This window comes from Phycodurus eques, chromosome 14 (assembly GCF_024500275.1).
Source record: "Phycodurus eques isolate BA_2022a chromosome 14, UOR_Pequ_1.1, whole genome shotgun sequence".
Taxonomy (NCBI): domain Eukaryota; kingdom Metazoa; phylum Chordata; class Actinopteri; order Syngnathiformes; family Syngnathidae; genus Phycodurus; species Phycodurus eques.
Window position 1 is genome coordinate 16,594,206 of NC_084538.1, and position 17,267 is coordinate 16,611,472.

Sequence of the window (17,267 nt, forward strand, 5' to 3'; positions counted from 1 at the left end):
AACAAAAAGAGGGAGCAAGAGAGCTCAAGTTGTTGTTACTTTTGGTTTGTCCCATGATGTTGTAACAGCAAGTTACTCGCATGATTTGTTTGGCAGTAACGATACAGTAACGGAATGAAGAAAATGTTCCATTTTATACTTTAAATTGGATCTTGGATCTATGTGCTCTTGTACTTTTGCAATACAATAATCTGTTGTTGTTTTTTTGCCAATGATTGTATGCCACCCCATGGCGATTTTGTTCGTATATGTTATATAATAAAAAAAATAATTGGAAAATAATCTCTAGCTTGCTTTCTTTATTTTCTGTCCTTTTCCGGCCCATGTTTCTGTATTTGATATTTTGTGCCGACTGTTCTTTTTTCTGTATTGATAGTAATGTTAGTGTTACATTTACTGAGCCAAATTTGTACGTTTGTTTACATTGCCATTGTTCACGAAGAATGTATTCCCAGCGGACGTTTGTGGATATATACTATTGTGGTAATACAGGGGGGGGGGTGTAAATTAATATAAACAATTACATCCATTTCCCGTGCAGTTTATCCTCACTAGGGTCACGGGTATGCCGGAGCCTATCCCAATTGACTGCGCGTGAGAGGCGGCGTACACCCTGAATTGGTCGTCAGGCAAATCGCAGAGTTCGGTGCTATTTTTACTAAAATAAAAGTTGTATTTCATTATTTTTTCAATCTCTTCCGTGAAATTCCCCGTCGGTGGTCTGTTGCTTTAAATATTGCTGTCGTAAAGGACTGTGGGTAACGTATCTCATTTCCTTTCGTAACGGTTGCTCATTCGAACGCCCTATCCTCCAAGTACTTCCGGTTCATCTCGCTCGGCTAAATTGTGAAAGAAAAGTTCCTAAGCAAAAACGAGAAAACGAAGAGGGCCACAGCCTTCTTCTAGCCGTGTCTTGCCTCGCGATCTCTGATGGTGATCTCTAACGAAGTGATGATAAAGCACCAAGAGGCTGCACTGAAAGAAATAAGATTAAATCAATGAGCGCGTCAACCAATTTGTGGCCACCGGATGGCGCCCGGGCGCTACTCATCAGGTCAAGTGTTTCTTCAGAAGAAGAAGCGTTTTCAGTCTGGAGACCGGACCAACATGGCGGCCGTGTGGAGGCTTGTAAACAGAAGTGCATTTAGCTCAGCGGCAATGGGACATCAGTACCTGTCGTTCAGCTCCGCAGCGAAGGTTAGCGCACATTGTGTGTGGATTTGGTCGCCCAGCAGGTTGTAGAGCCTGTCTCGAGACGGCCTCTCTTGTGTCTGACGTTTTGAAAAGAAAGTAGCACACGGCACTGCTAAATTCTAATACAGGAAATTAATTTTGACATAAACCTCAGAACTCTCCAACATCTGAGTTTGTAGACAAATGCCTGGAATAAAAATCATTCTCGCTCTGAATTGAGTTGGAGTAGTTTGTGCTGTGTAAACTGAAAAGAATAAGATAATGTATCCTCCATATTGTAGGTATGTTACTAAAATTTTCAAAATACCTTAATATCAATATAGACGACATCGTTGGATAGAAGAGTGCTATAGGAATAAAATGAGCCCTTGTTTGTAAGAATCGGATAAGAATGAAGGATTTTCTGCCACTTTTTATGTTGAACATTTCCCAAAATGCTCTGCCCAAAAATCAGTGTAAATTAGGAAATGTGTGACTGAAACCTTGACTCTTTGTTAGAAAAGTGCCCGGATGTTTCTTATTAGTTGAGAAGAAAATGTGACGTTATAACAGTGCGACGTCCGCTCGAGCCGTCTGAGCATCTTCTTTTCATGATCAAACTGAGAGCAAGCAATGAGTCAGAATTACTTCAAAATTCACAGAAGTTTATAATAATAATAATGACTCACTACCATCTAGTTATCTATCGTCACCAAAACCTATGAATGTGTGATTTTCAAAGCTGAAATCGAGGAACATTTTAATCTTTGTCAGAACCACAGAAAATCTCATCTGAATTGAAAAATTCATTTTAAAATACGAGGTGGTAAAGGGATTCACCAACAACGTAATCTGAAAAGAACAGGAGCAACAACTTTGACACAATGAGAAAACGAGATTTTGGGGACCCTCCTTTAAATTCACCTATCAGATTTCTGGCACACCGAAATGGAAAGAAAATGGTGGCCGGTTTTCTGGATTTAGTAACATACCTACATATTGGGATAGAAAATTCTAAATGTATATAACATTGTCCAAGACAGGTCAAATCAAGTGAAAACACTGCCAAATGATCAACTTTTATCATGATTATTAGTTACCCTCCCACTTACTAACATGGTCCTGAAAAGTTACACATGATAATCATGGTAATGTGTGCCACTGCAGTAGTATTTGTCTTTCCGTTGATTATATTGTACATGGATTGCTGATTTGCGAATGACCGTTGTACACTGATTCCCAATCAGTGTGCCGTGGTACACTAATTGGTTCAAAAAATAGTGTTAATTAATTACAAATATATCCATGGTCATCTTTCTACGCCAGTTAAGTAGTGATGGGATGAACAATTAAATGCAGACGTTACATTAAACCTCTATCCACCTGTTGAGGTTGATACAACAGAAATCATGGCTTTCTGCGAGTATGTCATCTTTGTGTTAAATTGAACTTGCCCAGATTTTAAATGGAGTAAGTCAATTTGTGATTGTGAGGGTGAATGAATGTGGTTGGATGTTTGGTGGCGGTCGGAGGGGCTGTAGGTGCAGAATGGCAGCCACGCTTCCATCAGACTGCCCCAGGGCAGCTGTGGCTACACAAGTACAGTGCTGTGAAAAAGTATTGCCCCCATTCTCAAATTCTTAGATTTTTGCATAGTTTCCCCACTTCAATGTTTAAGATCAACTAACAAATGTAAATATCAGACAAATAGAACCCAAGTGAAGTTAAAGTGCTGTTTTTAAATGGTGATTTCATTTATTAAGGGGGGAAAAAAGGGTCCCTGTGTGAACAGCCTTTTTAAGGTCATGCCACTATATTTTAATCAGATTCAAGTCTAGACTTTGACTAGGCCACTCCACAAGCTTCATTTTGGTTTTTTTAAGCCATTCAGAAGTTGACTTGCTGGTGTGTTTTGGATTGCTATCCTGCTGCGGAACCCAAGTGTGGTTCAACTTGAGGTCACAAAATGGCTGAACATTCTCCTTCAGGATTTTCTGTTAAAGAGCAGAATTCAGCGTTCCATCAGTCACAGCAAGTTGTCCAGGTCCTGAAGGAGTAAAGCGGCGCAAGACCATCACACAACCACCACCATGTTTGACTGTTGATATGATGTTATTTATCTGAAATGCTGTGCTACATTTACGCCAGATGTAAGGAGACACACACCTTCCAAAAAGCTCACCTTTGATCTCGTCAGTCCACATAATTTTCTCCCCCGAAGTCTTGGGAATTATTCAGATGTTTTCTTTTTTTTGTTGCAAAAGTAAGACGAGCCTTTATATTCTTTTTGGTCAGCAGTCGTTTTCGCCTTGGAACTCGCCATGGATACCATTTTTGCCCAGTCTTTTTCACATTGTTGTGTCATTAACACTGACCTTAACTGAGGCCTGCAGTTCTTAAGATGTTGTCCCGAGTTTGTGACCTCCTAGAGGAGTTGTCACCATGCTCTTGGGGTCATTTTCATACCTGGCTACTCCTGGGAATGTTCCCCACTGTTTGATGTTTTCTCCATTTGTGGATAATCGCGCTCACCATGGTTCGCTGGAGTCCGAAAGCTTTAAAAATGACTTTGTAATCCGTTCGAGATTGATGTCAATTATGTTGTTTCTCATCTGTTTCTGAATTTCTTTGGATTGTGGCAATTTGTTGCAGCTTTTTGAGATCTTTTGTTCGACTTAATTTGTCAGACAGGTTCTATTTAAGTAATTTCTTGATTGAACAGGTCTGGAGGTAATCAGGTTTGGGTGTGATCAGTGCAAATTAACCAAAAACTGTGATTAGCCACAATTAATTCATGATTTAACAAGGGGGGTTATTACTTTTTTTACACAGGGCCAGGTAACTTTGAATTCTCCCCCCCCCCCACCCCCCCTTAATATATGAAATCACTAATTAAAAACAGTATTTTAAGTTCACTTGTGGTATATTTGTCTGATATTTACATTTGTTTGATGATCTTAAACATTGAAGTGGGGAAACTGCAAAAATATAAGAATTTGAGAAGGGGGCCATTACTTTTTCATGGCACTGTAGCTTACCAACACCAAGGTGTAACTGTGGAACGAATTAATAATGTGTGCAATTGTAAAGCGTCTTTGAGTTCCTTGAAAAGCGCGATACAAGTCCAAAGCATTATTATTATTATTATACATTTGAGACAGTCATTATTTCAGTATTAATTAGGGTTGGGAATCGAGTATCGAGAACCGATTGGAACCGGGACTAACGTTCCGGTTCTCCCGGAACCGTTCAAATTAAAAAATGTTGGTTCCCAGTTTCGATGCTTACAGTCCGCCCACCACGAAGAAGAAGTGGCAAAAACCAACGAAAACGCAGCAAAAACCAACAAAGAAGAACGCGCACAAAGACGTGCTTGTGCCCAACGGTGGTAGCGGCGAACAAAAGTGCGTTTTAACTTTGTTAAAATGAATGACCAGTCGCCACAGTGCAACACTTGGAATAAGATTATATTGTGCAAAAGGAGGCTTTCACGACGTGTAGCGCCTGACATACTCCGAGCCTCAGCCTACACCGCGCGGAGCTTCAATGAAGTCCACTCTCAGTCAATTGGGTGAGTGAAACAATAAAATATGTCTATGCCAACATTGAGACACCTAACAAGGTAAACGGTTGCTTGCACTGATGGTTTTTCATGTTTATTTTGTTCTTCAAACCAACGTAAGCGGCAATGACAAACAAACAAAAAAACCTTAACATTGGGCTAAAACTTCACCGTAGCAACGTTACATCACAATGAATTGGAAGATAATTCACATAAACATTGTCTCACAGTATCACAAACACTAACCTTGTGCCTCATTGGTGCGTAGCAAGAGGAATCAGCGTTTTATAGCAATTGGTTCCATCCATTAAAAAAAAAAAAAAAAAAAAAACTTTTTGTGCCAAAATGCTGAGTTCCGGTGCGTACCCTTCAAAATAAAAGGCTACAAACTTAAAACAGGAAGTCAAGTTAAAACTTGCACATATAAACCATTTGATGTGATGAAACAGTCCCAAATAACTATTTTAACAATGCTATATTTAATTTTTAGCTGAAAGATTAATTAATGAATATTAAGTCAATTGGGTTAGTTCCACACACATTGCCTTTTAGTTCATAGGTTTGATATTGATGCTGGTTATAAAGAACCTCGAGTCAAATGTTCATTTTAGTCTGTGCTGCGGATAAAATGGATGTCCATAATTTGGACACCATGCAAACGTTTTGGACCCAGCCCCCGAAAAGAATCGGAATCGCGAAACGTTTGGAACCGCAATTGAAATAAAGAACCGAAATCGGAACCGGAATCACTCAAATTCAAACGATGCCCAACCCTAGTATTAATACTTTTTTAACACTTTTGTTTAGTGGCGTGCTATGTGATTTTTCTAATTTAAATAGGTGCCTTAGCTCAAAAAAGGTTGGGATACACTATTGTACAGAATTATTTATTTTCTCAGGAACTTTTAGTGCCCATCACAATATTTAAAAATAAGATTCTCCACATCTACAACGAACTACAATATTATTTTGAGAAAAATTAAGAGAGATACATATTTTTTTTACCCACCTTTAATTTTTGTAAAGTCATGCTTGACTTAATAAAAGAACATTTTTATCAGTTTTGTAGCGCTATGACAGAGCTTTAAAATGCTACCATGATTTGTCTCAGTTTCAAAGATAGATGTTTAAAGATGAGAGGTAGCGCTAATTAGCTGAAAGTTTCGTAGTCCTGTATTTCTCAAATGAAGAGGTTTCGAACAAAGATGTTCTGGTCTGATTCTACTATTTCCAACCGCACCTCAAAATTTGAAGAAAATATGAGGGGTAAAGGGAAAATGCTTGAGTTTTGCAAGGAATGATGCTGGCAGGCTCTGTTTCAAGTGTTGTATTTTATGAGTAGGTTGGCATGAGAGCAGGTGTAACCCTCCCGGAGAGGGTAAAAATAGTGGAGGTGGGACCCAGAGATGGCCTTCAGAATGAAAAGGTGGTGTATTATGTTATGTTTACTCCATGTTTCTGTCTTTCAGTTTCAAATGGTTTTTTTTGAGTTTAGAAAAAAGAACAAAAAAATCATTTCACTCTTTTCTTTGTCAGGCTATCGTTCCAACAGAAACCAAAATCCATTTGATTGACATGCTGTCAGAGTCAGGTCTGTCAGTAGTAGAAGCCACCAGCTTTGTATCACCCAAGTGGGTTCCACAAGTAAGTTTCTCCTTCCATAGTGATTCACATGCTACATGGTGTCACGGCTGTACACAGCAGCGTTGAAACTCATCCCACCAATGAACATTTGCACCAATTTGTTTCGGTGTTGCCGTTCCCTGTTTCAGATGGCGGACCAGGTGGAGGTGATGAAGGGGATCTGTAGGAAACCTGGGGTGTCTTACCCGGTCCTCACTCCCAACCTTAAGGGCTTCCAGGCTGCTGTGGGTATCGAGCACACCTTCTCCATCAGTGCCTTCGTCATGCTTACAGCTTACAATGGTATTTCCCGACCCCGACTTCATCAAAGGTGAAGGCTGGAGCCTCCGAGGTCGCCATATTTGGTGCTGCGTCCGAACTGTTCAGTAATAAGAATATAAACTGCTCAGTGGACGAAAGTTTACGCCGCTTTGACGAGGTCGTGAAAGCAGCGAAAGAGGTTGGCGTGCCAGTAAGAGGGTAAGATGACCGGCAGCTTAAAACAAATATTTATACTTTCGGAATTGTCTGCTTTATCAATTAATGCACAAGCTTTTGTTGTCCCTTACAGCTATGTGTCTTGTGTTCTTGGCTGCCCATACGAAGGCAAGGTTCACCCTGAAAAAGTTGCACATGTGAGTTCTCAATTATATTTGTTAATCATGCTTAACGAGGCTTAAAATTCAAGTCCATGTTTCTGTATTGTCATGGTGACGGGGGCTGACACAATATTACAAAGTACACTTTTCAATGACCTAAACCAAAATGCCCCAAAAGAAGCTTACTGAGAATTGAGAACTATAGCACTGAATAATATATCACAGCACACTTAAGCACATACGTAAGTATTGTAATTATTGGAGTCACAGAAAGATAATTACGGTCAGCAGCATTGCCTGTGTGCATAACATGCTACACCTATCGTAATCCTTTTAATGCTCTTTATTGATCCCACATTACGGGTTGAACCGATTAATCCACTAGTCGACTTTACGACTCCACATCAACCATTTAACGCTTGAGGTCGACTAATCACTCATCACACGTTTTTGGCATCTCGTTTTCTTATCGGCCAATTTACAGAGGACTTTCGGCTCGTCTGTCTGCTACCGTGCCGGACTGCAACGCTCTGTTGTGCAGACAAATGTCCAGCCGTAAAGGTGACGCAGTCTTTGTACATCTGTGTGGCTCTGTGAGTGCAATATTTTTTTTTTTGCGGAAGAGAATAGCGCAGCTAGTCCTCAAAGATTCATACCAGCCGTCAGCCGTACCTTAGGACTGACTGGCGGTGAGGAGAGGGAGCAGCGGTGCGAATTTAAACTCCATTTTCTTCGTCGAAATGTTGTCTAACAATGCACAGACAACAGCTATATGCTCACAAGAACTTTATCATAGATTTAGAAGTTGTTTGAGACAACACACACTCATCGTAACAATTTTGTTGCTTTCTAATCCTAACGTCACTGTGGATGCTATACAATAAATATGTATGTCTTTGTATGTGATGCAAGCATAGTCACGACTACCAGCTTGTACAGTATTGGTGTTTCTGCAGGTAGCAAAGTGTCTGTACTCCATGGGCTGCTATGAGATTTCCCTTGGCGACACTACTGGGGTGGGCACTCCAGGCAGCATGCAGGAAATGCTGATAGCGGTGAGCCGCGAGGTGCCAATCAACGCCCTGGCGGTGCACTGTCACGACACGTACGGGCAGGCCCTCGCTAATATCCTCGTAGCCTTGCAGGTTTGTTATTTCGTTTATATTTCAAGTTCATTGTCAAAATACATTGGGCATGCGTGCAATTGAGTTAGTTCAGTTAAAATTGGTGCTTTTCCAAAGATAATGATCCTCAGTTTTATCTCAAGTGGTGTTAAGTTAACAATTCATGTGTATATTTGTTCTGGGTTTTGTGACTGGACTGCAATATAGTCAGAGCTGCTTCTTATATTTTGCCCCACACTATAAAAAGTGACCAAAACATCAGAAGTGCAGTGAGTCCCTTTTATCTTGGGGTATATGGTCCAGACCCACCTGACTGAGTGAAAATCCGCAATATTGAGAGACCACATAAAATTATACTTTCTTTTTTTGTTAGTTTATTTTTTGTATTTTTTATTTTTTTTAAATAATCGTTTCACCCTTCCCGCCTGGTTTAAACACAAAGCTGTTTGTCACTCCCAGTTGAGATTTACTGTAAAACTGACACATAAAAAGCGAATTAAACATTGTATATTTAAAACACTCAACCCCGAGACTTCACCTTATCGTGGTGGAGGGGTTTGCGGAGCTGTCAAATGTTACGGATTGTCCATATTTTGTTACAGAAATCACTGAACGCTAACTTGTTAAACCCGTAACACTGATTGTTCTGGATATTTTCAAAAAAAATCCAGCGTGACTGATTGACAGTGGCACGTTAAAATCTCATATACTTTGATTCAGGTTGCAGTTTCGTCTGCCATTTCAAGGTTGATGCAATAAATACATGAAAACAATAAATATTGAACCCATGAGAGGGGTCGGACTCTCTTTCACTCAGGAGTCGCCCCAGGTGAGTGGCGCCGAGCAGCTATGGGTGAACGTATTGCCCGGCGCGGTGTCTGCACGTTGGGGTTCACCCTGCTTGATGAGAGGATAGCCTCCCTCCGCCTTCGGGTTGGGGTACAGGTCCTGACTGACATTTGTGCCTATGCACCAAACAACAGTCCAGAGTACCCACCCTTCTTGGAGTCCTTAACGGCGGTGCTGGAGGGACTTCAATGCTCACCTGGGCAATGACAGACCTGAAAGAGTGTCATTGGGATGACCTTGACTCGGGATGTTGTGAGTTAGTGGGAAGAATATTTGAAGTGAGTATGTCTCCTGGCTGGCTTGGGAACGCCTCAGGATCCCCCAGGAAGAGCTGGATGAAGTGGCTCGGGAGAGTGAAGTCTGGGCTTCCCTGCTTTGGCTGCTGGCCCCACAATCCAACCCCCGGATAAGCTGTAGTAAATGGATGAATGCAAGGTCATGGGAATTAGCATAGGTGTTACATCATTATAAACTTTCAACAACTTTAACACACACGTAGACAACACAACACATGCAACATTTCTCACGAGCATATTCTCTCTCGCTATCTCGCTCTCTGCTCTGTGGAAACGACGATTACTGGAGCTCATTTGGGGGACCTCTGCCTCTTCTACTTGTTTCAATTATGCCGCATCGCTTCCAGTAGACTGGCATGTTTGTGGCACAACGTGCTGCTCCAACTCTGAATTCGGACTTGGCTGTACACTGTAAAAACGCAAATATGATCGATGAAAAATGTGCGATCTAGCGGGGCTGTGAATGATGAACTGCAATATTGCGGGGAACACTCCTGATCATGGTAGTAATGCATTTGTTTACTGTATCATAGACACACAGATGTACCCAATGATGTGACTAGTTCATACATTTGTTATTTGTGTTGCCTGTCATGAATTTCTTTTGCCTGTAGATGGGAGTGAGTGTGGTGGACTCTTCTGTTGCTGGGCTGGGCGGTTGCCCCTATGCACAAGGTGCTTCTGGGAATGTTGCGACAGAAGATGTTGTCTACATGCTTCATGGACTTGGGATTCAAACTGTTAGTAATTGTCTCTGTTTACAGTGTAAAAAAAACCAAAAAACATAATGAGATGTGTAAACATGAAGTTTAATGGTGAATTTAAGTTTGTTTCTTAAATGTTTGACTTTTCTTCTTTTCAAGGGGAAGAAAGCCATTATCTAGCAATGAAAATGGTTTGTGTGTTAGAATATGCTTGAACACACTCAAAAACAAGAAACAAAAGTGTGCACCATGCAGTTTTGACGACATTCTATAGAAAAACAATACGCTCGCTAGAAAGCACATTTGGACATGGTACAACAAAGCAATTCAAAGAGGAAGGCGAAAAGAAAAACGTGTCACCGATGGTGTGCATATTGATTGGGTTATAAACACGATAGTTGTGTCAAAGTTTCGTGGCAACATGAAGACTTTAATTTTGATTGTTTCGGACATGGAGTTACTCAAATGTCAGCTATTTGGAACACCTTGTACTGTGAGATTGTTTTATTGGATAATCATGAATCATAATCATTATGTTAAAAGCACTTGTTTATTCTTGTAATAAAACTCATTCTCTCTTCTACCCAGGGAGTGGACCTCACCAAGCTGATGGATGCAGGAGCTTTCATTTGTCGAAGTCTCAACAAGAAAACTGGTTCTAAAGTGGCACAGGCAGCCTGCAAACTGTAGGAAAGAATTCAGTTCTGAGGACTTCCCCACTCTGCACTTTCATCAGCACACATAAACCCAAAACCATCAAGTGTTCTCTTGCTCACTCTCAAATGTTTGTCTGATACGTCATCTACCAGTCATGAGAATAGGTTGTATAATGCTGATGTGTAAGAAATTATCATCTGTTTCATTAAATTCTCACTGTATGATAGTGTAGCTCCAACAGTGCCTTGAATAGAGCCAGTCTAGTTATACTAACTATCGAACGAAGCAGTACCTTCCTCCTTTGTTGTATTTTCAATGGTACTATTTTGACTTTATTCACAGTTACATCCAATCGTCGAGTAAAAATGTGTGATGGATCAGCTAACTGTTTATGAAATGTTTTGAATTTCTGAATTTCTATTATTTCAGCTGGCTTTTGAAATAAATCTGAAATTTTGAGTTTTTCATTTTATGCAGAATTTAAAGTTTGTGTTTTCAAAAATGCTGTCTTCGTGTACATGTCATTTTTGTGAATGATGGAAATAAACACTTCTGGTGTTTATTTCCATCAAACAGCAGTGCACCACCAACACTGTGTATAGTGGGGATGGGGCGCCGCTGACCTCGACTCGGGACATTGTGAGTCGGTGGGGAGAATACTTCGAAGACCTCTCCTCAACTCCACCGACACGCCTTCCCATGAAAAAGCAGAGTCTGGGGTCTCTGAGGCGGGCTCTCCTATCTCTGGGGTTGAGGTCACCGAGGTGGCAAGGCCCCGGGGGTGGATGAGATTTGCCCGGAGTTCCTAAAGGCTCTGGATGTTGTGGAGCTGTCCTGGTTGACACGCCTCTGCAACATCGCGTGGACATCGAGGACAGTGCCTCTGGATTGGCAGACTCGGGTGGTGGTCCCCCTTTTTAAGAAGGGGCACCGGAGAGTGTGTTCCAACTACAGGGGGATCACACTCCTCAGCCTCCCTGGTAAGGTCAATTCAGGGGTGCTGGAGAGGAGGGTCCGTCGGGAAGTCCAATCTCAGATCCAGGAGGAGCAGTGTGGTTTTGCTCCTGGCCGTGGAACAGTGGACCAGCTCTTCACCCTCGGCAGGGTCCTCGAGGGTGCCTGGGAGTTCGCCCAACCAGTCTACATGTGTTTTGTGGACTTGGAGAAAGCGTTCCACCGTGTCCCTCGGGGAGTCCTGTGGGGGGTGCTACGGGATTATGAGGTACCGAACCCCCTGATACGGGCTGTTCGGTCCCTGTACGACCGGAGTCGGAGTTTGGTCCGCATATCCGGCAGTAAGTCGGACTCGTTTCCGGTGAGGGTTGGACTCCGCCAAGGCTGCCCTTTGTCACCAATTCTGTTCATAACTTTTATGGACAGAATTTCAAGGCACAGCCGTGGCGTAGAGGGGGTCCGGTTTGGTGGCCTCAGTATTTCATCTCTGCTTTTTGCAGATGATGTGGTTCTGTTGGCTTCATCAATCCGTGATCTCCAACTCTCACTGGAGCAGTTCGCAGCCGAGTGTGAAGCGGCTAGGATGAGAATCAGCACCTCCAAATCTGAGACCACGGTCCTCAGTCGGAAAAGGGTGGCGTGCCCTCTCCGGGTCGGGGATGAGATCCTGCCCCAAGTGGAGGAGTTCAAGTATCTTGGGGTCTTGTTCATGAGTGAGGGAAGAATCGACAGTCGGATCGGCGCAGCGTCTGCAGTGATGCGGACTTTGTATCGATCCGTTCTGGTAAAGAAGGAGCTAAGCCGAAAGGCGAAACTCTCGATTTACCGGTCGATCTACGTTCCTACTCTCACCTATGGTCACGAGCTGTGGGTCGTTACCAAAAGAACAAGTTCCCGGATACAAGGGGCCGAAATGAGTTTCCTCCGCAGGGTGTCCGGGCTCTCCCTTAGAGGTAGGGGGAGAAGCTCGGTCATCCGGGAGGAGCTCAGAGTAGAGCCGCTGCTCCTCCACATCGAGAGGAGCCAGATGATGATGCCCCCTGGACTCACAGATACTGAATTGAAGTCACCATTAATCATGTTTTCCCCCAGGGTTTTGTAACTTTTTTTTTTTTTTAAACGGTGGCTCCAGTCATTGTTGAAGTATGTTAAGGAAGTGATTCAGACTTTGCATCTTTCCGATGCCGCACCTCATGGGAGCCTGTCTGACCGGCAGGCTGAGATTCTTATTGCAGGCCTCTTAACACTTTGACACACATAGTACTATAACTTTTCCGTGTCATCGTGATTTGCAGCTCAGTCAAATGGTCACGTGCCAATTAAAATAAGTCAACTAATGGTTGATGCTGGAGGGCCACGGTAAGCAATAGAGTGGTACCCGTAGTGATGGGGGCATTCGGGGCAGTGAACCCCAAGCTGGGAGGATGGCTCCAGCAGATACCAGGAACAACACCTGACATTTCGCTCCAGGAGAGCGCAAAACTGGGAACGGCTAAGATCCTGCGCAGAAGCCTCATGCTCCCAGGCCTCTGGTAGAGGACCCGAGCTTGAAGGAGATACCGCAAACAATTTAGATATTTATATAAAGTAGACCAGAGTCATATGTTCAATATATTTAATATGTATAAAAATAAGGTGCCAAAATGACATATAATACAATTCTCGGAGCATTGTAGCGTTAGCCATCACAGAACTATCAGCAACATTCCTTTTGGCTGATTTAAATCAACAGTGGTCACGGAGAAGGCGAGATTGTGTACTAAAAAGCCAAAACAAATGCACAGTAAGATGCTGCTGTTTCGAAAGTCATGAATGTGCCTGCTCGAGGGTTTACATGACGGACCTACTGTACATGCAATGCACTTTGTCACCCTCATAAATCCAGACCCCCCCCACCCCCCCCAAAAAAAATAAACTGTGAAAAAACAGGTTTTGAGCCAGTTAACATACTTTTAGGTACAGTTCTCAGCCATAGTTTGCGCTCAGATTCCAGAATCATTACCACTCTTCAGTGACTTGGGCGCTGCTTCCAAGCGTCACCAGCACGTCAGAATGAAATTGAGAAGCTGGATGAAACGTACAGGCGAATGGCAAGGCGCGTCCAATCTCAAGTGTCTGCCTCCCGTCCACTCACAAGAAGTAGAGGGAATAATGTGTGTGAAGGGGTGACTGGAAAGGCCTGCAACTTTTATTGTATTCCAAAACAATCCCACATATCAATAAGAAATCAATCTGCCGTAGGTGACATGTAAATATTGTGGATGTTGACATCTGCCAAGTTCAGATGCTCAGAAAGAGTCTAAAGGTGTCGGCGTAGGGGCCCACAGCTTCGCTCAGTGCTCAGTGACAAGAGCACTGAGTGACAGGAGCTGACGCACACTATGGTTTGGCCCATAGCTCTTAGTGTGTTTTGAAGACTGCAAAGGAATCATTGCCCAAGCTCAGCTGATGGTTTTGATCCTCAGTCTCCTTGGCTTTGGCTCTCAGCAAGGAGTAGACAGATTTGGAGCAGAGGCCCGAATCTTGTCTTCAATCTTCAGCGTGGAAAATCTGTACGCTGGTTTATTTGCAGAATTGAAGGATGGAGGCTTATCCTTCAAGTCCATTTTGGACGGAGGCTGGACGCAGTTGTTGAAGAGGTTGTCCATGTAGTCGTCCTGGACCACGGGGAGGTTAAGTTTGCGTCTCTGCGCCTTGTTGGCAATTCTCACGATTCGCTTGGAGATGAGGTAAATAATCTCGCAGATGTTGAGGACGATGCAGAGCGCAGAAGCGCCCACCATGAAGTAGGTGAACACTTTCTTCTCGGTGGGATGGCCGATGTAGCAGTCCACTATGTTGGGGCACGGCGACACCTCACACTTGACCAGCCTGGGCAGGTAGAAGCTGTCATAGACGTGGTGGAGGATGTAGAGGAAGACGACCTCGATGCCCGTCTTGACAAAGAGGCTGACCAGGTAGGTCCACCACAGGCCGCCGTGCTTCTTGCCCGTGTTGTTGTACAGCTTGGTGCTCTCGCCGTGCTTGGCTCTGTGCTTGCGCTCGCGGTCATTCCGGTAGGCCACGTGCATGACCACCATGAAAGACGGGCAGGTGATGAAGATCAGCTGCAGCGCCCACAGGCGGATGTGGGAGATGGGGAAGTAGTGGTCGTAGCAGACGTTGGAGCATCCCGGCTGCTTGGTGTTGCAGTCGAAGTCCTTCTGCTCATCGCCCCAAACCCGCTCGGCCGCCACAACGTACACCATCACTCTGAACACAAACACCACAGAGAGCCATATGCGCCCAAAGGCTGTGGAATATTTGTTCACCCCACTCAGGAGGGCTTGGAATGTCTTCCAGTCCATGACTTTGGTAGTTGGTCAGATATCTCTTCTTTGGAAGGCTTAGTCTTTTCAAGGTTCTGGCTTAAAGAGCAAGGAGAGGACACGTTAAAATAACGACTTCATCAAAGATGGCTGTCAACATACAGTGGGTACGGAAAGTATTCAGACCCCCTTACATTTTTCACTCTTTTTTTATATGGCAGCCATTTGCTAAAATCATTCCACATGAATGTACACACATCACCCCATATTGACAGGGGGAAAAAAACGGAATTGCTGAATTTTTTGCAGATTTATTAAAAAAGAAAAACTGAACTATCACACAGCCATAAGTATTCAGACCCTTTGCTCAGTATTTAGTAGAAGCACCCTTTTGAGCTAATGCAGCCATGAGTCTTTTTGGGAATGATGCAACAAGTTTTTCACACCTGGATTTGGGGATCCTCTCCAGTTCTGTCAGGTTGCATGGTGAACGTTGGTAGGCAGCCATTTTCACGTCTTTCCAGAGATGCTCAATTGGGTTTAAGTCTGACATGCACTGTGAGCTGTCAGGTATTATGTAGACAGGGGTGTGGCTATCCTAATCAAGTCCAATCAGTATAATCAAACACAGCTGGACTCCAATGAAGGTGTCGAACCATCTCAAGGATGATCAGACAAAATGGACAGCACCCGAGTTAAATATATGAGTGTCACAGCAAAGGGTCTGAATACTTATGGCTGTGTGATATTTCAGTTTTTCTTTTTTAATAAATCAGCAAAGATTTCAGCAATTACGTTGTTTTCTGTCGACATGGGGTGCTGTGTGTTCATTGATGAGGGGGGGGAAATGAACTTAAATGATTTTAACAAATGGCTGCAATATAAAAAAAGAGTGAAATATTTAAGGGGGTCGGAAAACTTTCCGTACCCACTGTACATTTGAACTCAGTAACATAACGAAGCAACACAACACCATGAATAGTTGAACTTGAAACCAATCGACCTTGAAATTACATCCTTATTTATCCAATATGTATATAACGCCACAAACAATAATTATTTTGCTTTTCTGTTGACCCATAAAGTCGATTTCACATATTTTAATGTACAGTATGAAAATACACGACACGCAGTTTCAAAGCCTTGTATTTCCGTAACATCACGTACATTGAGTCTTGTATTGCCACAAGGTGGACAATATATTTAATTGATGTATTTGCGCAACTTGGAGCACATTTACATATTACATTCGCAATTATAATCAATGAGAAATGTTTATTACTCTCGGGCCTTGCACTGAACGCACGTTCATTTTCTATTGACGTTTATCACACCAATTTTCGACAAGCCTTATGGTATATATAGCTTTTACTCTTTCACAAAAAAACGTGTAGGCATACACAACAACACATATTACACTCAAGGCGATCTCTCATTTTCTGAGTTGGATCGATTCCAGTGGATAACACAACCCGCGTGACCGCTCTCGGAAGTATAAAACCGCGGAAAGCGACAAATCCAGTGGAAACGCAAATTTACAAACGAGCCCCAAACGCACCGGGGGGATGAAAACGAGTTGTCTGCTTACCAAAAGACGCCTCAGTCCATTTGTAAAGTGAACAAGACGACGGATCGAGCGTGATGCCAACGCATTTGTCGATTATTTTGGTGTCCTTTTGCGCCGTGCAACTGGAAGGGTTGGCAGCGCGGACAGGTAGACGAGCGCAGGCTTGACGAATGCGCCTGTGGGTGTGGTCCGAAAAGCCCCAAAAAGAAGACAGCCCGGATGTTCCTCCCTCCTCAGCCTCACGCTCACGCTGCTCTTTACGTTCGACTATTACTTAGAAAAGTGCATTGCTGTACATGAGGATCCCCTTCCACCTGCGTCTTTTCAGCTTCGGGACGCTTTTTTTTTTTGGTTCTCATGCAAAGCTAATGTGCGCGTAAGAATGTGTTGTTTGCGCTCCCGTGTTACCAGGAACCAAAGTCTTCCTTTGACCTGACTTGTTTCCACTCGCTCCATATTCACCAAGACAGACACACCCTCCGCTGACACGTTTGTACCTGAACCGGCCGAGCATTGCGTGAACAGCGAATATTCAAACGCTATTGTGTTCGTCCTGTGAGCGTGGCTGTGCGTCATCATACCTGCAGGATGGAGTCACCGCGCACACAAACTCACGATATGATATCGGTGCGATACTTTGGCGACTACACTACTCGCCAAAAAGGTTTTGGTTTTTGGCTTGTGGCTGTGCCTCTCTGTGACTCTTCCGGTCTCTCTGTATCTCTGTTAAATCTGCTAATGACAGTCCGACGCTCTAAGCTCAGCGACCACTTTCCTCTGAGAAGGTCACCTGTACAAAGGCTATAGTTTTATATTTTAGGTTCTTCCTGAATTTTCACCTGAAAACTCAC

At 43.2% G+C, this 17,267-nt stretch overlaps 2 protein-coding genes across 5 annotated transcripts; one reads left to right on the top strand and one right to left on the bottom strand.

The window, feature by feature from the left end:
* Positions 1–838: 838 nt before the first annotated feature.
* On the top strand, positions 839–11,047 carry hmgcl (3-hydroxy-3-methylglutaryl-CoA lyase). 4 transcript variants are annotated; one of them, XM_061696654.1, is made up of 11 exons: positions 1,134–1,197; positions 4,449–4,577; positions 4,655–4,744; positions 6,078–6,161; positions 6,272–6,379; positions 6,508–6,603; positions 6,690–6,838; positions 6,930–6,993; positions 7,914–8,102; positions 9,841–9,966; positions 10,519–11,047. In XM_061696654.1, the coding sequence occupies exons 4-11, from the start codon at positions 6,084–6,086 to the stop codon at positions 10,618–10,620; spliced, it is 912 nt and encodes a 303-aa protein (XP_061552638.1). In that variant the 5' UTR covers positions 1,134–1,197; positions 4,449–4,577; positions 4,655–4,744; positions 6,078–6,083; the 3' UTR covers positions 10,621–11,047. The 4 variants fall into 4 exon arrangements, with proteins under 4 accessions (XP_061552633.1, XP_061552638.1, XP_061552634.1 ...); XM_061696650.1 differs by having other exon boundaries at positions 4,449–4,744; XM_061696653.1 differs by having other exon boundaries at positions 4,464–4,744.
* Positions 11,048–13,142: 2,095 nt separating this feature from the next.
* On the bottom strand, positions 13,143–16,898 carry gjb3 (gap junction protein beta 3). The gene is made up of 2 exons (XM_061696656.1): positions 16,438–16,898; positions 13,143–14,948 (listed from the first exon to the last, which is right to left on the bottom strand). The coding sequence occupies exon 2, from the start codon at positions 14,886–14,888 to the stop codon at positions 14,025–14,027; it is 864 nt and encodes a 287-aa protein (XP_061552640.1). The 5' UTR covers positions 14,889–14,948; positions 16,438–16,898; the 3' UTR covers positions 13,143–14,024.
* Between the last annotated feature and the right edge of the window lie 369 nt (positions 16,899–17,267).